Here is a 20470-nt window from a genome sequence, read left to right as displayed (position 1 = left end):
TCATTTATGCAACAGCACTTGAAAATTTTATTTTGATTAAAAAACATAATCAACACATCCAAGATTACAGTTCAAGTGTTCAAATAGAGACTGGTTAATATTTAGAAGAGCTAATAAAGCAATTATATCCCTAGAGGGTTTAAGAAGTAGAAAAAAATTTTTTTTCAAACAGTGAGTACATATAATTTCCTTTTAGTATCACCTAGTACTGACAATTATATTTACCTAGATATTAAAATGTGATACATTGGGGCATGCAATCAAAGCATTGCTCCATTATGTACATTATGTTTGTACATTTAAGAATTATATTGATGAATACCCATTTTTGAAAAGCAATTCTAGATGCCCAATCACAAAAAGAATAATTTAATTGCATGAATATTGTGATCTGTTACATCGGGAGTAAACAAAGAAAAGCAGTAAATAGCACATGATCAGTTTGTCAACTTATTCAAGTCATGTGTAAATAACAGTGCAAGTAATGCTTTTTAAAATAATTAAAGGTTGGGATATAGAAACAGTTCATTTAACCTTAAATTGATCAGTCTTTTAAGAAATAGATTTAAATTTGGTTAAATTACTTTATTAATTTGGAATGATCAGGTCTATGTTTTTACAGCTTTAATTGAGTCCAGGTCTTCGAACTGGTCTTCATTGTGAATCGGTATGGTTTCCATGCCAATGTTTCCCATGGCAAAATTGATGAAGACCTGTGGGCAATCAAATAACATTGTAAGAGAAAAGTTCAAAGTAAATAGCAATAATTTATTCTAAAGAAAACTGTTATATTTAGCTTATCGTCTGGTCAGCTTCCCAGCCCTACCCCCCCCTCTCTTTCTTCCGTCTATGGGTTCTTCCAATCCCAGAGCCCCAAAGGGTTTAGAGTAGTTGAAGAATATCAGCTTTGGCTGCATATAAAGCTCATGGATTCTCTCCCAAACTCATATTCCATTTATTTTCCCTCAGGCATACCCTCTGTCAGTTTTCCTCTGCCTCTTTTAAACTTTCTCTGCTCTGTCTTTCACTCCCACTCAGCTTTCTTCTCTCCCTGCTTCCCCTACCATCATCCCGCTCTTTCTCTCATCTCATGTCCCTTTTTTCTGTCCCTTGCTACCCTCTCCCCATTCCTACAAAGCCACACAGTACCTCCCCATCTCCCTTTCTCTCTCTTTCTTTTTTACTTGGGTTATGTCCTGTCTTTTTCTTTTTTTTTTTCTTTTTCCTCACCTCATCCAGTGTGGTCTGGCTCACAGCGAAGTGTTTGATTCTCAGTGCATGCTTGTTGGACTCAAGCTGGCTGAAGATGTCAGCAACCCCTCCAGGAGCGTTTGGTACGTGGTATTCCACCATGGCAGAGTGCTGGTCCTATGCGTAGAGAAAGAAAACAGAGTTTATATGTTAAAAAAAAAATCACAGTGAAATCAGAATTACTTAACTAAAACGTTGGTAAAACGTTTTCTTGGAGAGTAAATTGGCATTCTTTGAAAGCAAATCCACAATAAGCTACATCCAAACAAAACACAAAGAATAAAGAGAAGCATTTTCTATTTCTAGATTTCTAAGAAAACAATCTTAAGCCCATTAAAATACAATTTTATAGGTCAATTGATAACAAAGTCAGTCTTGAAAACCAACAACAATAAAATAATGGTTATGAATTTGCTAAATAAGGTCATATCCAGTCCCATCTTATCTGCTGTGGGAAACTCTTTTGGCATCTTACTTAGAATTAATCCTTTTTTTTTTTTTTTGTCCCCAGCGCTCGGTAGCTGGCACTCTAACCAATTAAACCATTGTCACGTGTTTACTGAATTGTTATTTAAATAGAAGGACAGGTGATTTTCAAACAGAATAAGAGGTTGGAGGCAGTGTCCCATTAATGACCCTCCTGTGTGAAATGCATACTGAGAAAAGAAAAAGCATTTTGTGCAAAACGTATGTTATACAAAACAAAAACACTGGTGTATTCTAGTGGAAGGATATTTTTACACTATATTACCTTACTATTAAAGAGCTAGTTGGTCCAGAAACTCTTTTTATGTACATTTCTCAGTCGCTAATTCACACAAGAAGATCATATCCAACCTCAATTTGGTGTTAAATAATACCTGGCTTTTTAGATAAACAGCAAATGCAAACATGATAGCAATTTGAACTTTCATTACTATCTGTATAGAACCCCTGATTTGATTTTTGTCCATCTTGAACTGGCCATTAGCGTCAGCATTAAGAAGCAGCTAATCTGGGTTTGTGCCAAATGAAGATGCCAAAGAATTATCCACTGCATGCATGTCATTTAATCGTTTTAACAGGATTTCATGCAAATGTTTATAATCCTAAACTCAAGATTTGGAATATCTACTAATCATTAATGTTAAAAATGTCTTATGAGGTGCCACAGCCTATATAATCTACCACTATGTATGGGATCTGTTTAAAATAAAAGAACAACGAAAAAACAATTACTAGCTCATGTTAAGCGTTTAGTAGCCGAGCTTTAAATGTTTTAAGCAGTTTGTAAAGTGAGCAGTTTGTAAAGTGAGCAGTTTGCAGCACCTCACATGCCTCAAAGCCAGAAGGAGTAAAGTTTAAACCTACATCTAGCTCTATGCTGCTTCATGTTTTCCTGGTGTGGATGCAAGCAACTGACTTCTGACACAAAACAATGAGGAATGTCAAAATCTGTTGTCAGACTACTATAGGGGGAGAAAAAATCTACTGCTGCTGGCTACTTACAACGACCTTGGGGTGTTATTACTGTCAGACATGGCTTGGCTATATTTGATCTCTTCTTTTGTCAATGTTTATGTTGTCATGTCATTGCAAACATCATTTATACAGTCCTAAATCTTGCATTATAAAGTTTTAAGTTCTACTTTATTTATATAAAAGTTTTAGGGTTCAACAAGGTCAGAGATTTTCAGACTTATTGTGTGACCTCTTAACAATAAAAGACCTAGCCAAAAATATATGTTTATTTTTATATTTTCCGATACACCATTAGCTTGTGACTGCATTGTTTTTGTAAGGATTTTAAAAGCCTCTTTGTTATCAAAATAAATTAATATAAAATTAACACCTTTATGTGGCATGTTTGCAACATATTAGGATAAAATCTGTTACTATAAATTGCTAGAATTTAAAGAACTAAATCATTGACCCAGTCCTATAGAGTTAACTCTATTTTTAACCAAACAATAGATACAAAATAAATTAAATGAATACAGAATTTGACTCAGAATGTAAAGGACCTAAAGATTCCAATATATGAATGTTTTTAATGTGTGTAAATAAATGAAAGAATAATCATAACATTCCTGGTGCTCTTCTAAAGTCTTTCACCTTAACTTTACTAAGTACTTTTGACTTCTCTAAATGGTTGATAAGGCTCACCTTGAGGTATGTGGTGGGGAATCTGCGCTGCATGAAAGCAGTGATTTCCTCTGAATCACATGAGGGCTCGGCCAAGTACATCTTCACTGTGAACCCGCTGCCAAACCTGCACAAGGACGATTTTATAAACAAAGTACTGTTATGATGTGTCTGAGGGTTGGTAAGGGTGTGGGTGTAGGAGAGAGTGAGGGTGAAGTGAAGGAGGAGTAGAGGTCACTAACCTGTTCTTGATGTGCTGCAGGGAGCCCAGGCATCGGAACTGACCTTTCACCATGATGGCAAGACGGCTGCAGAGCGCCTCACACTCCTCCATGCTGAGATCCAGAGACAAGGGGAGAAAGATAAAAGGTCATGAAAGAACCATTCAGGCTTAAAATAATTAGTCTGCAATTTAAAACTTGCTGTATATTTCATCTCCAGACCACTAAAAAAGAAGTATAAAACATAAAGAATGTAATGCTACAATGCTATTCAACCTATTAATACAATTCATGCCTTTTTATCTTTTCTCCTTTCTATAAAAAGGGAAGTGCAGACTAAGTGAGCTGTGATGAGAATATTAAGTAGACTCTTGCTATATTCTTGATCTACTTCTCACCTGTGAGAGGTGAGGACAACTGCGCATTTGCCCCTCACTTCTTCTGTGATTATCTTCCACAGATGACGCTTGGTGCGTGGATCCATGCCAGAGCTTGGCTCATCCTGTGATAAAAATAATTTAAGAAGAGTAGTGCATTAATACCAGGGTTAAAGATGTACATAGAAATTGGCACATTTTCTCTATGACTTTCCTTCACTGATAATGGAGACTCAAAAATGACACAATTTCTCTATTACTGAACACAACACAACTAAAAACTACATGTGCTTAAATTGAAACTGGGGAAAGAAATTATTAGACTAAAATATTTGGCTCTTTTAAAGGAAACTACATGTTCTAAGACACTGAGACATGTCTGTGATTTATGTAGGATTTGAGAGGGAGAGAAAGTCTCAGCAGACTGTGTCTTGTATGAAACATGCTGAATTTGGATGCATTGACAACCTGAGATTAGATAAGGATCCACATTCTCAAAGGGAATGGAGTGGCTTTTTTTTAACAATAATACTGATGCCAATCATGCAAAGTGTTTATTTATTAAAGATAGATATTCTTGTTTTTAGAGCAAGAAGTTGTGATGTTAAGTAATTTCTATTTATTTAGCTGCTGGGATACATATTCTATTCTACTCTATTATATTCTAATAAATGCTTATATTAGGTAGGCAAAAATAGTTATTTTTTTCAAAACCTTCTGATATACTTCTGAAAGAGGAACTAGAGTTATATCATATTTGAGACATCTGATTGGTGCATTTCTGACTAAAATATTGACATATTAAGAAATGAAAAGCAGGCTGTTAACAAAAGGCAGCCTGTAGAAAACACTGTAAAAGACGAAAGCAGAAAGATGGATGCTGTTTACAAGATTTCGATCTACGGATGGTGACAAATGGATGAAATATATAGAGGGACACAAAGAAGGATTTAAAAAAACTACTGGCAAAAGGATTTCTGTAAAATTTAAAAAAGACCAAATATAGCTCTATATTTCCTTTTTTGTGTCCATTGAGAAAAATAATTAGCCAGATGTGTCTGCATAGACGGTTCTGTCCTCCTCACCAGGAGCAGGATTTGTGGATGTCCGATGAGAGCCAGAGCAGTGGAGAGCTTTCTGCGGGTTCCACAGCTGTATTGGTCAGTAATGATGTTTCTGTGGTAATTCAGCTCCAGCCTCTTCAGAAGGTAGTTCACCACCTATAAAGGAAGCATGTAGGGGGTTAGACTGGGCATGAGCAGAATAACAAGTACCACAGGTTTCTCCTTTTTATTTTTACTTTTGAAATAATGCTGGAACTGCAAAAATCTCTGTTCATATAAATGGCCTCTAGTACAGACAGATACAAATATGTAATAATATTATTTTTGCATCGATCAAATTAATTCAAAGTTTTTTGACTAATTGTATTTTGACCTGAAAACACGAACAGTCATAATTATATACAACTAAAGTTCTGGTCCATGGTTTACACACTCTAACAGGATGCAAGTCATCTCAATTTTGGGATTTTATGAAGCATTTTTCCACAGTTGAAGGGTAAGAAAACAGTTTCTAATAACTGAGTCAACATGTGGAAATGTACTTTCTCTGATTCCCTTTTCCCCATCATCATTGTCTCTGGTAACCACAAAATGAGCATTTGAGCCGTCTATGAGGACCCTTGAGATTTAAGTAATGCTGAAGTTGTTCATTTTGTAAGAGAATGTTGATTACAAATGTATAATATTCTTCATTATTTATGCTTCCTAGTTTGTTTCTGAATATTCACACTATTTTCTTTTTATCTAAAGGGAAGTTTTTCTCAGCTATAACAATTTGAATATAATTTAAACCTCCCAAAGTTATATTTATATATGGTACTTGAGTCTTTATATGCAGTTCTGATCCTGCTTAGATAAGAGAAATAAAAAAAATTTAATAAAATCCAAAATTGTGTATAAAACAGGTTTGAAAAAATGACCAGATTATTATTGCTATAAGCATTAAATCCTGGATTAAGTACATGTTAAATGAATCAAAAATGGCTGACATTATCAAGACATCATGACATTGTAAGGTCTATGTATACTGCTGACTTAAGCTGTTGTATGTTATCTCCAGCTGGAAAAGTAAACCCCAACCTAATAGTTTACTAAATCAGATCTAAACTAACAAACAGTAGCTTGATTTTCTATCCCTTTAATCCACCAATTAGAAGCTCCCAGAGGAGGTCCAAAAACCCACTCCTGCTTGGAGCACATCCACAGCAGGGAAATGTGGATTTATAAGGACAAGGAGCACGAAGTGGCCTGCTCCTTACTGGGAACTTAATATTAATGGTCTTACAGTAATTGCCTCCTCCTATTCGCTTTACAAGAACAACACACTGACTTACACAAGGTGTCTATCAGCTCCACTTACATGAATATTTAATATTGTTTGCACAATGATGATGACACTACATGGTGACTTTATTTAAAAATGGCTGCAGTCCTGAGGCAGCGGGAACTCATGCAGGATAATCCATTTGGTGCATGTCAGTAAAAAACAATAGCAATAAATCAACAAAGCAGAATGATCCTAAACAGATACAGACACTTAAAAAGTATCTACTTTTTTATCAGTCACACGAAACTGAGCTCCAATACTGGGATGCTTGGAAAAAGCTTAAGGTCATTTCCAATTAAACTATGGCCCTTTTCCCATAAGCTAGTGAGTTGGAAAAGCAGATCAATGAAGCAAGCCAATGCAATATCTACCTCAGTTGGCTTAGATTTCCTGCTTTACTTTTGTGAGAGGATTTAAGCCTTAGATGTTTGATTTTTTGTTTGGTTCACTGGTCCAGGTAGCAAAAAAAAGAAAAGAAAAAAAACTCTGCAAATTTAATTAGTTAAGAAAACCGCTCAGTGCTGAGACAACAAATCTGATAGACTAGTACTCGCAGTATTTTACCTTTCAGATCAAAATATGTTGTTTTCATGTTCTCTCCTAAAAGCCACCCTCCGACACCTTTGATGCAACAGCTCATTAAGCTGACAAAACCATGCCAATATGAAATGACCCCATTAAGGTTTGTCTCATTATCCACAGCAAGAGGACTGTCAGTGGGGGACATCATAAGAGAAATTCTATATATAACTTCATCATGGTGAATTAGGTTGACATTGACGTTGCGGCTATTACGACCATTGTTGTCATTAGCCCTGATCAGACGGCAAAGGGCCGGCGACAACAGCAGCGACAGTGATTAGTGTCAGACATTATTTCTGAGCTTCATTGTCTCTCTGTGTCTGTGTGAGTCAGAGCATACATGCTGATGTTGTCCCTGGTTCTGTTGATAACACGAATGAGCGTGTCAGAGGCAATCAGTGTTTTTTTGGGTTTCCGTGGAAAATGGAGTGGAGGAAGAGAAAAGGAGGCAGGTATCTTTTTCCGTATAATCCAGATTTGTCATGACAACTGCCGCGCCAGCTGTCAGCACGTATGAGAAATGATAGTACGTTTCAGCAGACTACCAAAAGTCAAAAAAGCCATAAACATATCTTACATTTTATGTGAAGAGAACCTTTGCCTCCTTTGCCTTTGATCTATGACAGCATCCCAGAATGTCACCTCGGTCGACCATAGCTGGATCAATGTTAGCTTTTAGAGATTTATTGCTTTGTTCTCTGAACTAATGAAATCAGCGTGAGGTCACAGAGGGATGTGATTGCTCTGTGTGGTCAGTGAGGTGGGCTATAAAAAGATTAATGGGTAAGGAAAGCATGAGTCATGAAACATGACTGAATGAATCTCTTTTAACCTGACTTGATGACAATGCTAATTTAAACTGAACTCATAACTTCCTTCACTAAAGTGGAAACGATTCTCAGTTGTGCTTTAGTTATTCCATGGAAGTAAGCCATGCACTTACAAAACATATCCATCCTCGCTAGGATTCTTTATTTTCCCATTAATTAGATGATGCAAAATGCATTGTTAATATACTTTTTTATTGCTACAGTTGCATTTAATAGCAGATTAAAAATACTTAAACTAAAGTTTATGATTACAAAAACAACAAAATTTGGATCGTCTTACTAATCCTTAAAAGGAAATTTGTGGTTTTGTTTCAATATGTGACAGTACCTTATAGGCAAGGGCAAGTGTGTAATTTTCACTATATGACAAAACTTAGTGAAAAAAATGGTGCTTCAAGGTATCGTCACAAAAAAGTAAGCTAGTATATTTGCTTTTTTTGAGTGGTTCACAATTTAAAACATGGTATGAGATGGATATCGCAAAAGTTAATTCCCTTTATTTGTTTCCTTACCTGAATTTAAGTCTGTTAAACAAATGTGTTGTGCAAAGCCCATTGGTCAATTGCATTCTATTGCATCAAGTAAAAAAAGATTTCTTGTTTTTTTATTAAGTCTGAAAAGTGTAAGAATCCACTAAATCTACAGGAAAGAAAGAAAAACCCTGAATTATTCAAGAACGTATCCTAAATATACTTAGGTTGAAGTTGCCTCAAATAAAAACAATCAGAGGAAGAACAAGACTGGAAATATTGAATAATTATCTATTATTATTGAACTTTGACTGCTTAATTTTATGCATACAAGTCCAGTCCTTTGGGATCTAGTTATATAACCAGCATGTCTGCAGTTGAAAATAAGTTTAGTCAAAAAAGCAAAGGAGATACAGGTTATCATAAAGAAAAAAAGTATGCTATATATACAAAATGTTTTCAAAGCTCGTTCTAAACTCCATTTTCTTTCTGTTCCTCTGCTAATTTCTCTCATGTTGGCAGCAGTGACAGACAGGCACGCTGAGTAATTACCACAGAACCAAGATTGATTAGTTCTCCCAAAGATAAATGAGAAGAATGGGGATAAAGTGACACATCTAATAAGATCCTACCACCATCAATGCATCTTTTAAACACAAATTTGCAGAGATGCTAAAAAAGCGCATGCATTGATGAAAACTTCAGTCTTCAATTCTGGAGCCAAAATAACAAAAGCTTTTTCCATTTTGCTGTGGACACTAGGACTTTCAATACATATCACACGCCTTGATTAAGTATGCATGGAGGCAACAGCTTCTTCTCTTGCAGTAAGAGTGCACCTAAGAATGTGTATCAGATACTGTGTTGTTTTGCATATGATGTTGTCACTACCCAGAGCTTTGAAAGACAGCTCTTGCTTACCCCAGCTATCTCCCTCTTTGAGATGCCGTGAATGCGGGAATAGAAGTACAAATGTTCTTCTCCAGTGAGCAGTTCGTCAAGAGCATCCACTTGGGGACAGTAGCCAATGTTAATTCCCTTGTCACGGCACTCCATGATGTCTACCAAGCGCCTGGGGGAAGAAAAATACATGCACAAAAAATATTCTTTTAAATTTCTTCAATGCTATATCTTTCTCCTCTCCAAACTTTATAACTTTGTAACATTGTAAGTATTTAAAGTGTACTTGTGTCCTCTAATAAATAAATAAAAAACACTCTACAGGCACTTACCCATATATATCTGCATTATTTTGGAGTAAAACTTGAAAATGTTAAATGTTATGAATTAAACACTGTACAGCTTACCCTTCGCTGTCCCTGATCTGTGCAGAGCCATCAGTTGGGCTCACATCTCCAGTCAGCATCTTGAAGGTGGTTGTTTTTCCTGCCCCATTCACCCCAAGGAGGCCAAAGCACTGAAAGGCAATAATTAGTAACTCAAATTCAGATGTTAAAATAGTAAGAGTAAATAGATCTTAATGCAAGCTTTTAGAGCTTTAGATGACAGCAATGTACCGTAGAGAAAGGAGGTGAGAAAAATTAATTGCAGTTGTTTCATTCCACTGTTGCCAAATGCTTTTTTGAAAGGGATCAAAGCTATAAAGTTATTAGCTTGATGCGAATGGACAGAGTCCCTTAGTGAAACCCTCTCTGCCAGCTAGAAATAGGAACTAAATTTGACTGCCTGCATAACTGATTGGTACAGATATTTCTTTATTGTTTGTTTGTCATAAATATCAAGATATTTGAAGATCATTTTACTTCTACATGATATGACAGTAAATTCCAGCTGGTCTGTAACATTGACCAACAACCACTATCTTCCAAAAAAATTTAACTTTTTAGTAATATACAATGATTTACTCAATTGAATTTCAAAGAGTTTAAAAATAAAAAAGACGTAAAATCTTTAAAAAAAAAAGAACATAATTCAGACTTTGCACGGGTTGATTATTAATTAAAAACAATGACCATTTCATTTTTAAGTGGTCTTTAATTGGATTAGACTGCATAATCCATTGGTTTTTTTTATTTACTGTACTTTATTTTTTTTATTTGGTTCTAAGATCTTACCTCTCCAGCAGGGATGCCCACAGACAAGCTCTTGACAGCAGGCACCTTCTTATTGAGGTGTTGATAGATTTTAGTGAGCTGGTTGATCTGCAGCAGGTCGGAGCTGGCTGCTCCGCTGGCCACTCGAAGATGCTCTGTCGCCACATCCTCATCATCTTCTTCTAGAGCATCCTGAGGCAGGGTCTTTCTTCCCAAGATTAGATGCCTAAAAGTAGAGAGAGATGTTTCTTTTAAGTGTTAGTGAAAACAAGAATACATATATGTATATATACATACATAAGTCTAGTTGTAAAAAATAAAGAAGGGGGATGGTGATTTTATTTTATTTTTTTAAGCATACATAGCCTAATTAATATAGTTTATTAACCTAAAGCAATATGCATGGTATGGTTGTTACATGTCAGGTACCCCGGTCATTGACCTTGACCAAGGCACCGTACAGTAGAACTGCAGTCAGTCCCTGGACTGGCATGGCTATCACTGCCCCTACATAGTTAGGGACAAATTCCCACTGGGATCAGCTTCATAATCATGGTAGGCCACTTCTTTGATTTAATTGCCAAATGTTGAAAGGGCAATATTATTGCCATTACTGTTAATATATAGTAAACATTTTAAACATTCAGTAATAAAATGTCACAGGGGATGGTGCGGGGGGGATGGTCATTTAAGAAGGGGGATGCAATCCCCCCTCATCCCCCCTAAGAGAGTTTTCTAACTATTTAGCTGCTCCAAAGAGTAAACAGAATGAATTTATGCAGCACTGTTCTAGTCATACAGTAATGTTCACATAACTGCACTCAAAGAGTCCTACACTGATACAAAAATCGTTAGGCAACTTGGTGTTAAGTGCCTTGCCCAGGGGCATATTGACATGTCACAGGAGGAAGCTGGTATCGAACCCGGATTCTTCCAATGGTTAGAACACAGCACAAAATACAAACCTTGAAAGAAAATTCTGTAGATGTCATACTGAGTGTTAAGGTTTAAGAGTAGCATACTCCAGCTTTAGTTGTTTTTAGACACACAATGCTAAAAAAAAAAAAAACACCTCTGGAATCTGTATTTTTCGCACCTGACTTTGCGTACGAAACGCCTGTTGAGCAGGAGGCGCAGGGTGAAGAAGAAAACGCCTTGGATGAAGGAAGATATGAACATCCATCCCAAGCTCTCTGTGGAGAATGGATTTTTGTAGGCATCGATTCCATAGCCATTTAGAATCTGGACCTCGATGTTTGTCCTGGCCAGCTCCATTAGTCCGTTCCCAAAGTTGAACTGAGGGAAGATGAGGAATGCGTGGTTCAGCTTCTTCAGTATCTCATGAATGACCTGTAGAAAAAAAGAGAAAAATAAGAGGAGAAAAAATAAATAAGGTTAAAAATCCTAGTTTAAATACTTTTTCATTTTATTTCTATAAAGGCTGTGCTCTTTGTGAGGTATGTTGGTTACCTCAGAATTCTGGCTTGATATTTGTCCCAAAAAGTAGAGAATGGAGGTGCAAATGATGGTGTTGATGCTGAGGAAGAGGTTGATGCACACATAGGCGATGAAGGCTTTTTCTACATCTTTAAAGAGCCCTGCTAACAGATACATCCAGGGGAATGTGGCGAACCTGAGAATTTGGCAAACAAATAATATTTTAAAAACAAATCACCATGAATAATCAAACAAATACTGTCAAATGAAATGATCTTTAACACACCAAAGAGACTAAACAATAGGTGTGATCATGCAGGTATCAAAGAGTATTGGAAAAGAAAAAGTGGAAAATATCACACCATGAGGTGGGTAAACATTCAGTCATGAAACGGACAAGGATAAATTACTTCTCTTTTTATTCCCTAGGTGAAAGAACGTCTTTCCTTTTTCTCTCAAATAAACTGCATCACCTGATTGAGGGTGTGAGATTAGCTGGCAATAGAAAAAAAAAGGAATCGAAGGGAGAAATGAAAAATAAAAGAAGGAGGGACGGAATTGAAAGAGACACAAAGCCAGATAGAGACAAAGCGTCCGTGTGCCATGTCCAAAAAAGGTGCTTGGTAGGCAGACTGAGGGTGCCAAGCCATGACAAGAAACAGAAGCAAGAAGGCTGCAGACCAGACCAGGTGGGTGCAGCCTGACAGATGGAGCAGTGCGATTAGTCATTGCTTGGGAGGGAGACATCTGTCTGATAAATGAGAAGCAGAGTGCTGACTCTGCCTACGATGATATAGGGCTCAGTATGAAGCCTGGGAACAACAACGGCCAACACAGAGGTCCTAATTTTAATTGATGAATAATATAATGAAGTATTGCAATGCAGATAAAGAAAACATAAAAATAATATTGGTTTAAAACTTCTCTTCAAAACTCTTCATCAGAAGGACTTTAAAATTCTAAATCAGAGCGATCACGCATTACGTCCTTCTCCTTCAGCCAAATCTTTAGCTTGAATTGTAACAGCATCTAGGTAGTGCTTTTTATAACATACTTTCTATGCTAATGTCATCTGTCCAAAGAGAAAAATTCTACAACAAAAAAACATAGCTTGTGCTTTTCCTCGACAACAGCAGCCTCTGTCTGGTCCATGCTGTAGATTTAACCTAGCCGCATACAAAGTAACACCCATTAGAGATTTGAATTCCCACTGCATATGTGGAGAAAGGCTGTTGTAAATGTAGGGACAGCTGAACGATCACATGGCTTAGGAAAATCCTGTGCAAGAAAGATTGAGTTTTTGATTAATCCAGAGTTCCACTGTTTGCCAACAGATTTTTCAGTGTTTATATCGAACATATTTTACAGGCAGCCTGCCAGAAGTCTGTTACTTACATTTTGTTACATTCTGAAGCTTGGCCAGCAGCTCCTAGGCCTTACATTAGAAAGCAATGGGGAACCATTCCAATCAAATACTAAAGCATAGAGTAGTTCATTATCTCTTGACATATCTTGTCTAATGTTGTTTTAACTTTAAATGACATCTCTAGCGTTTAGGGCTAGGGAAAAAAATCAAGATTCTGCAAGGATAGCTATAATTCTCTTATTCTCACTATAATAATATTGCTTCTTTCCAATTCCAATTCTGTAACAGCATATTATATGGTCTACAAAAACTCTCTATCCCCCGATATCTATCTATACCTATATCTATGTAAACTCCAACTTATTCCACTTGATGTAGCTATAGGTTAGACCTATCCTTTGACGTCAGTATTTTGAAACAGTGGTCCATGCCTTTGCAACCACTCGGCTGGGTTACTGTATTGCACTGTATAAGGGTATAAGTGATTCATGCATTTCCCAGGTTCAGAGGGTACAGAATGTTGCTTTTTTTAACAGGTACAAGCAAATTTGATCTTATTTCCCCCATTTTAGCCAATGTGCATTGGGTGCCAGTACATTTAAGGATTGATTTTAAAATCCTTTTATTTGCTTTTAAAGCTCAAAATGGTCTTGCCCTGCATTAAACATCAACACACACCTTCTCGATCCCTTAGATCAGTAGTTACTGAGGGTGCAAAAGACAAAACACAAGCTTAGAGGGGACCCCTCTTTTTTTTCAGCCCCTAAGCTGTGGAATGACCTTCCCTTGGCCATTAGACAGGACTCTTCACTTTTTGATTTTAAATATCTTCTTAAGACCCATTTCTTTTCCTTGGCTTTTAACACAGTCTGAGGTGTTCACTTTGTCTTTCTTTGTTTCTGTTATTATTCTGTTATTGCTTTTTATTTTATTACTACTTTTATACACCCCTCTATTTATTGTTTTTATAATTTATTGTTTGAATTTCATGATTGTGTACAGCACTTTGGTCCTCTTGGGTGTAAAAAGTGCTTTATAAATAAATTTGGTATGGTTTTTATATACCATTTTTCTTTTTAAAACTACAAACCTCAAATAACGTCTCTCATAAAAACAACACCACACATTTACCCTGGACCTGCACTGCCCTCATTGCAGTAGCAGTATCATGTTGTTGGGATGCTATTCTCCAGCAAAGAAAAGGAATGTGACAGTAGGAAACGTCTGGGGCAAAGGTCAAACCACAAGAAAAATGACCTTAAATATAAAACCAGAGCTACAGATCTAGTTCAGTTGTGATCAGAGGCTTTGTATGTAAATCTTGTGGATAAAATTAATTTTCTTTTTACAACAGTGTGCTAGCTTTTACTAAATGATTTATTTCAACCGTATGATAGGCTGATTTCAAATCACATGAACATTAGAGCAGCAATGCCCAAGGGCATTGATCCAATGATTTATCTTGTATAAAGAAAATATATTTTAAAATGTTTTCCAAAAATACTTACCCAAAGAGCACAAGAAGTAGGCTGATGGCACCTAAATTTTGTCGATCCGTAAAAGCTGGAATTTGGAAGGCAGCGATCACACAAATAGTCAGAGTCACTGGGATCAAATAGATGACCTGTAGGACCACAACAATGGTAACAATTATATACAGACTTTATCTCCCATATGATTTTCGGTCATTTGATCACATGGTTTTGTGCTGCGTAATGTTTTGTTGTATGTTGTTTATTATAAGAAAATAATACCATGTCATAGAAAAAGTTCACAGCCCAGTAGAAGGGCTCGCTGATGCCGGCAATGTGCTGGAGCCTCTTGGAGCCACTCCTGTGCTCACTGACTTCGTAGATAGCAAAACTGGCTGTCGTAATTGAAAATCCTGTCAGTATACACATGGCCACCAAAATCTGGAGCATTCCCTCGACGCTGTGGGGACAAAAGATTATTTAGAGGATGTGATTAAGTGTTAGTTATGCTCATGTTTCCTGAAGTATTATTAATCAGCAATATTCGCGGGGAAGAAGTTGTGCTCTGCTTTGTTGCTTTTGAATTGCAGCGAAGACAAATGAAGCAATATACTTTAATGGGGCCAGATTTTATTTTTTTTTTAAGTTCATTTTGAAATTCTGCGCCAAATGATCATTAACATCCCCTGCTGAGATCTGACTCATTTGGACTATTGAAGTGGCGAGCAATAAATGGAATCTCATTAATAAGTAAAAACTTTGTATGGAGAGATGAATGTGCCTCACTTACAACAAGATAGCACCGAAAGGAAAAATAATTAGACGGTTTCATGTCTACTTCATGGTGGTAGAGGGCATTGTCCTGATATGACTCTCAAAATCTAGTTAAAGCCAGATTCGGTTTCTGATGGTCAAATTATTATATGCACGGTCATCATCTTTTCAATGCTTCTTACATCCACTGAATACTGCTGAATTCCTTTTACTACTATGTTCTACTAGGGGTAAAACACCACAGATTAGACTGAATATCTTGAAGAAGGCGAAAGGGAGGGTGAGAATAAATCTGACAGACTGACCAGGCGAAGGCGAGGAAACAGCAGAGAGGGACATGTGGTGGGTGTTTTCAGGGGCACCACTTACTACGGTAGAAAGCCAGGAGCGGCAGCTACTGAGCAGGCTTGTTATCAGTTCAGCCAAGATAACCTTACAATTTCTCACATGGGCACAGCTACAGCATGGCCAGAATCAAGACATTTGAAGGAATACATCTGCCATATCTTTAACACAGTACAGGCCAAATCAATAAATCAGGCGAGGAAGCCAAGTATTACCCTAGAGTGAATGAATGAGCAAATGTGGTCCCTGCAATATGTCAGCAGACAGCAGCTCAGGCTTCAGGAGAAACTAGTGATAAGTAACAATGACCAGACCATTGAGAGGGTTTGCTCGAATGGAGTTACATAAAGGAGGAGTCCTTACAAAGCAATAAAGCCTCTCAAATTCCTTCTAAGAGTGATCAATCTTATCTTCGGAAGTAAGTGTTTTTGCATACAGACATCCAATCATCTCTAATGAACTTTCAAAGAGAAATAATAATTATCTCTAATAAACTTATACTGGGAAGCTAGGAAGAATCCATCCACCTTAATGCCACCTTGCAGATAAACATATCATAGTGGGACTCTGATCAATAAAGCAAGCAAAAGAAATCCATCCAGATAATCAAATATAGGTAAATGCTGCTGTCATGTTTATTAATCCAGGCTGACTTTACTGTCCGATTTTGAAAAATAGAATGGCTTCAGAAAATAATTTCAGGTCATGCAGACAACAACTGTGTCATACTAATTTAAGAAAATTTAGACTGATAGATGTACGGGATTTGCTGAAAAACATTCAAAATCCCCTTTTCAGTTTTAAAAAGGTGTTTTAATGTAAAGTGAAACAAGGTGGAAAAACTCTAATGTTTTGCACAACACCATGAGATGCATGCAATTTAATCAGGGGGCAAAAAATTTAGAGCGTAAAACCTAGAGTAGATAAAAAAGAACCACAATGTTCTGTTTAGCTTTCAACCATTACTATGGAACTTACTTAATTGTGCATAACTGTCAGCCTTCTGTAAATCTCAGAGTAGGGTAATAATCTGCATTATTTTAAGATTACACAAAGATTGTGGTTGTAGTAATATCAGCAATGCTCAGTTTGTGAATATGTTAGATGCAGTTTAAAATGTGAACTTTGGTAGTTACGTATTAGCATAATAGCACAACTGTTTTGCACAAACTGCTCCTGCAAAAAGTGAACCATGTTCTTCCTATATTACAAAAACACATTCAAAGTGGGAAGATAGAAGCATATATTAAATGGTTGCCTTAAAGCATCTTATGGTCCTTAAACAGAAATCCTCCACAGGTCTTAGCAGATTTTAAGTCTGCAGAAAAATGTTAAATTGATGCATCAGTGGCTAATATAAGTTGGTGTCATTTTCTGTTTCTACTTTTGTGTGTAAAATGCTTAGCTTAGTTCTTACATCGTGTCTTCATCATCCATTCGGCCAAAGTAGGGGTGGCTGGAGACTGAAATTGCTGTAATAGAAAAAACACGGTATTTTATTATGAGTGGTAAAATAAAGAGAAAGAAAAAAAAAGCATATAGGCTGATTTTTCTTTCTTTTTTTCCAGCATAGAATCAAATGAGCAATGATATTCTTTTAGCCTGGGACACAGTCAATTGCAAAATACACAACAAGATGATTTGATTTGCTGGTGCACACACAGGGAGAATTGAATTTACTTTGTCATTTTCCTGCAAAATTCTAGATGCTCACTGACACAAACAGCTCCTACTGATGTTTCTGTTTACATTTTTTGAGACTGGAAGAGCATGTGTCTACCTGAAGTATATTAGCCACAGAACAGAATGGAGGATCAGTACATTCCTTAAAAGGAGCAAAAACTGAAAGAATGGAGCCTTTTTTTTTAACTAAATCAAATTAATAACAAAAAATGCAGATTGTGCTTGGACATGTTTGTATAATTCCTTTTAGCTGCTGGAAGACCCTTTTCTTATTGTGCAATATATGCTAGATTAAGATATTCATGTAGGTCTTATCATGAAGAAATAAAGTTTGTCATGAAAATACACAGTCTGACTTTGTATTAAATGCAGCATGGTGTGTGTACCTTCAAATGAAATGTGTACAATTTCCAGGCAACTTCTCTCTTATATAAAAATGTGACTCTCCCAAATGTAAAAGCATGTCAAAGGAGCTGAATCGTCCAAAATATTGGTTGACACTTGAAGCATGTGGCATGCTCTGGTGAGTGACTCTGGTTGCCTTCACAGTAGATTATGTATTTGGTTTTTTTATCAACTAGGACTAGAACTATATAATATACATTACAGATATGTTAAGTCTGAAAAAAAGAATTTTTTTTTTTTTTTTTTGTGAAACGTAAAATCCTGTCACATCTACTTGATGCTGCTTGTAAACAATATCCTAAATATATTTAATGTTTTGGGGTAGAGAGTACAACATTTATATTGCATTACTCCAGAAGTACAGAATAATCCAAGTTTGCCATGAAATGATCAACGAATTGGTCTTTAAGTCATACCATATACATACAGCCTGCAAGTGATAAATGATTATAGGCTGAATAAAGCAGAAAATTAGTCAGAGCTCAATGCTGCTGGTGACTCTTCAAGCACTTGGCATGCTGAGGTAGACAAACCATCATTGAAAGAAAAATTTCTTCTGTATTTATCTACATGATTTAACATCAGATAAACTTGTCTTACTATCAGATTATTGCTCTGATATTTACGGTGCACTTCCATAACTTTGATGGCACTGCTATCTATTGTTTGTGTGATATTTATGATTAGGTTGTGGTACTAAGGCTACCAAACCTTTCAGCACATCTGAAACAAAACTTTGACATTCTGTCCTAGAGAGAAAACAAAACACCTATGCTATGCATTCAAGCTAAAAAGAGGGTGATATTCCAGCATCCATTTAATAGGGTGGCATTCTATTTGTCTGGAAATATATCCCTATTTCCCATTTTGCCAAGCTAACAGCTAAATGTTCTAATTTTTAAGAATTTTTACAATCTAAATGGAAAGTGTTTTAAATGATTAAAGATTGCAATTAGCATTATACAATTATAAATAACAGACAATGCTTTTTTAGTTCATAACTTTAGGTTTGACTTATTATACAGCTGATGAAATGAATTTATTTCTCAAGGGGTTGCTAGAGAAAGTTTCCTAATACAAAATGCGGTACCAGTGGTTTTGATTAAAATCTAGTCTTGACAGTAGAAAATGATGATCAAAAGTGTTATAGCACATCTGCAATAGTGGGTGGATATGGTCAGAAATCCTGCGAGATGGGGATGAAAAAACTGTTTGATGCAGACATCTAAAGGCTCCCAGCCTACTGCTTTGCACTGTGATGCACAATTCGAGGGTGAGTGCATCAGTTTTGACAGATAAACTGGTCACCTTGAAAAGTAATCTCCCTAAATCCACACCCTTGCCAGCCTCCCTCATTAACAGGAACATTTAGACGGTTAGACGTTATCCTGGAGCAGTCCAATCATTTACAGGGGAATTAAAATGCATGTGTCTGTTTCTCTGTTCATGCAAGTGCCTGTGTTTATATGTGCTGTTTTTATTATTCAAATATGCGTGTGTGTGTGTGTGTTTGTGTCCTCCTGCTCAAAGGCAGATGGTTGGGGTGCTTCTCAGGGCTGAAACGAAAAAAAAAAAAAAAAACGTGGGCTAGCCGCGTTTCTCTTTAGCATAGCTCCCCAGTGAGTGACACTAATTAGTATGCACCACGCATCATAATGTTAGAGTAAGGACACATAGCACCCCCTGGCTTTAATCTAGCAAAAATGAACCATGAGTAAACAAGCAGTTTGCAGCTGTCTTTATTTAGAAGACTAAATGTGCAGACTGTATGTACCTGGTAATGCTGATATGATGATATAACTCCTTTTTTTCCCTATCTCATTTTTTTTTGCAACTGATCTTTAGGTTGTGGAATAACAAAGACTGATGGTTTGATTAAATGAGTACTTAAGGATCACATTTAAGCAAAGCTTCAACAAGTGGGAATACTAATACACAATCTGCTCTGTTCTTACCTGAAAATGTCCCTGAGACAATTTGTTAAATCTTACTCACCATATTTCTGTGGATCTTTGTCTGCTGGAATATTGGAACGCAGGATCAAATTGTTGAGGCTGTTTAAGTATGCCGGCATTGTGTGGTGCCCCTCAGGGTTGAACCAGACCTATGATCATTAAGTCAAACATTTAAAAAAATACCCACATCATGCAGGTAAAACTAGTGTGAGAATTCTGAGAACTAGTTTGAGGAAACGTGAGATTCACAGAGCTTCAGACATTATTGTGGGGAAACATTTGCATGCTAAAAGATCACACAAATGTCGCAGTTAAACTGTATTTATGATAACGGTAATGATTTAACAGTCCGGCTCAGTCTGAGAGCATTAATCTTGCAGTAGAGTGTAATTAGGATGTCTCAAATTAGCTTTTAAAAACCCATCAGGATGGCAGTTAAAATGATAAGGAGACACACAATGGGAAACTACAAAAAAAAAAAAAGAAGTCACCTTAGACAGTGTGCGGTTGTTGGGAACAGTCTTAAGGTCCATTCGTAAGTCAGGTGGGAGTGGCATGCCAAAAGCAAAACCGCCATACCTGAAAAATCAGAGTGGACACATCGATCAAAACAAGCAGCTCTGGCTCCTGGTGAGAAATAAAATGTGACATGCACTCTGTTTTTCAGTCGTTTCTTTTCTTGCCCTCACAGCAAATATCCAACACAGAAGTGAAACTCGTTTTGAGGCGAGAC

At 36.6% G+C, this 20470-nt stretch overlaps 1 protein-coding gene across 1 annotated transcript in view; it reads right to left on the bottom strand.

The window, feature by feature from the left end:
* The window catches only part of abca12 (ATP-binding cassette, sub-family A (ABC1), member 12), a 71352-nt gene continuing 50882 nt past the window's right edge, over positions 1-20470 (bottom strand). The window contains exons 58-73 of the mRNA XM_038302622.1: positions 20229-20316; positions 19778-19886; positions 17112-17166; positions 14858-15035; positions 14612-14727; positions 11771-11933; positions 11397-11650; positions 10322-10526; positions 9554-9663; positions 9168-9318; positions 5059-5193; positions 3995-4098; positions 3618-3710; positions 3397-3502; positions 1231-1368; positions 1-713 (exon numbers count right to left, since the gene is read on the bottom strand). Of these exons, the coding sequence (XP_038158550.1) occupies positions 609-713; positions 1231-1368; positions 3397-3502; positions 3618-3710; positions 3995-4098; positions 5059-5193; positions 9168-9318; positions 9554-9663; positions 10322-10526; positions 11397-11650; positions 11771-11933; positions 14612-14727; positions 14858-15035; positions 17112-17166; positions 19778-19886; positions 20229-20316 (2110 nt within the window). The 3' untranslated portion in view covers positions 1-608. The remainder of the gene's footprint in view (positions 714-1230; positions 1369-3396; positions 3503-3617; positions 3711-3994; positions 4099-5058; positions 5194-9167; positions 9319-9553; positions 9664-10321; positions 10527-11396; positions 11651-11770; positions 11934-14611; positions 14728-14857; positions 15036-17111; positions 17167-19777; positions 19887-20228; positions 20317-20470) is intronic.

The sequence above is a fragment of the Cyprinodon tularosa genome, unplaced genomic scaffold (assembly GCF_016077235.1).
Source record: "Cyprinodon tularosa strain WSP-4 unplaced genomic scaffold, ASM1607723v1 ctg496, whole genome shotgun sequence".
Classification (NCBI taxonomy): domain Eukaryota; kingdom Metazoa; phylum Chordata; class Actinopteri; order Cyprinodontiformes; family Cyprinodontidae; genus Cyprinodon; species Cyprinodon tularosa.
Note: the sequence above shows the minus strand (reverse complement) of the source record. Positions and strands in the feature narration are given on the sequence as shown.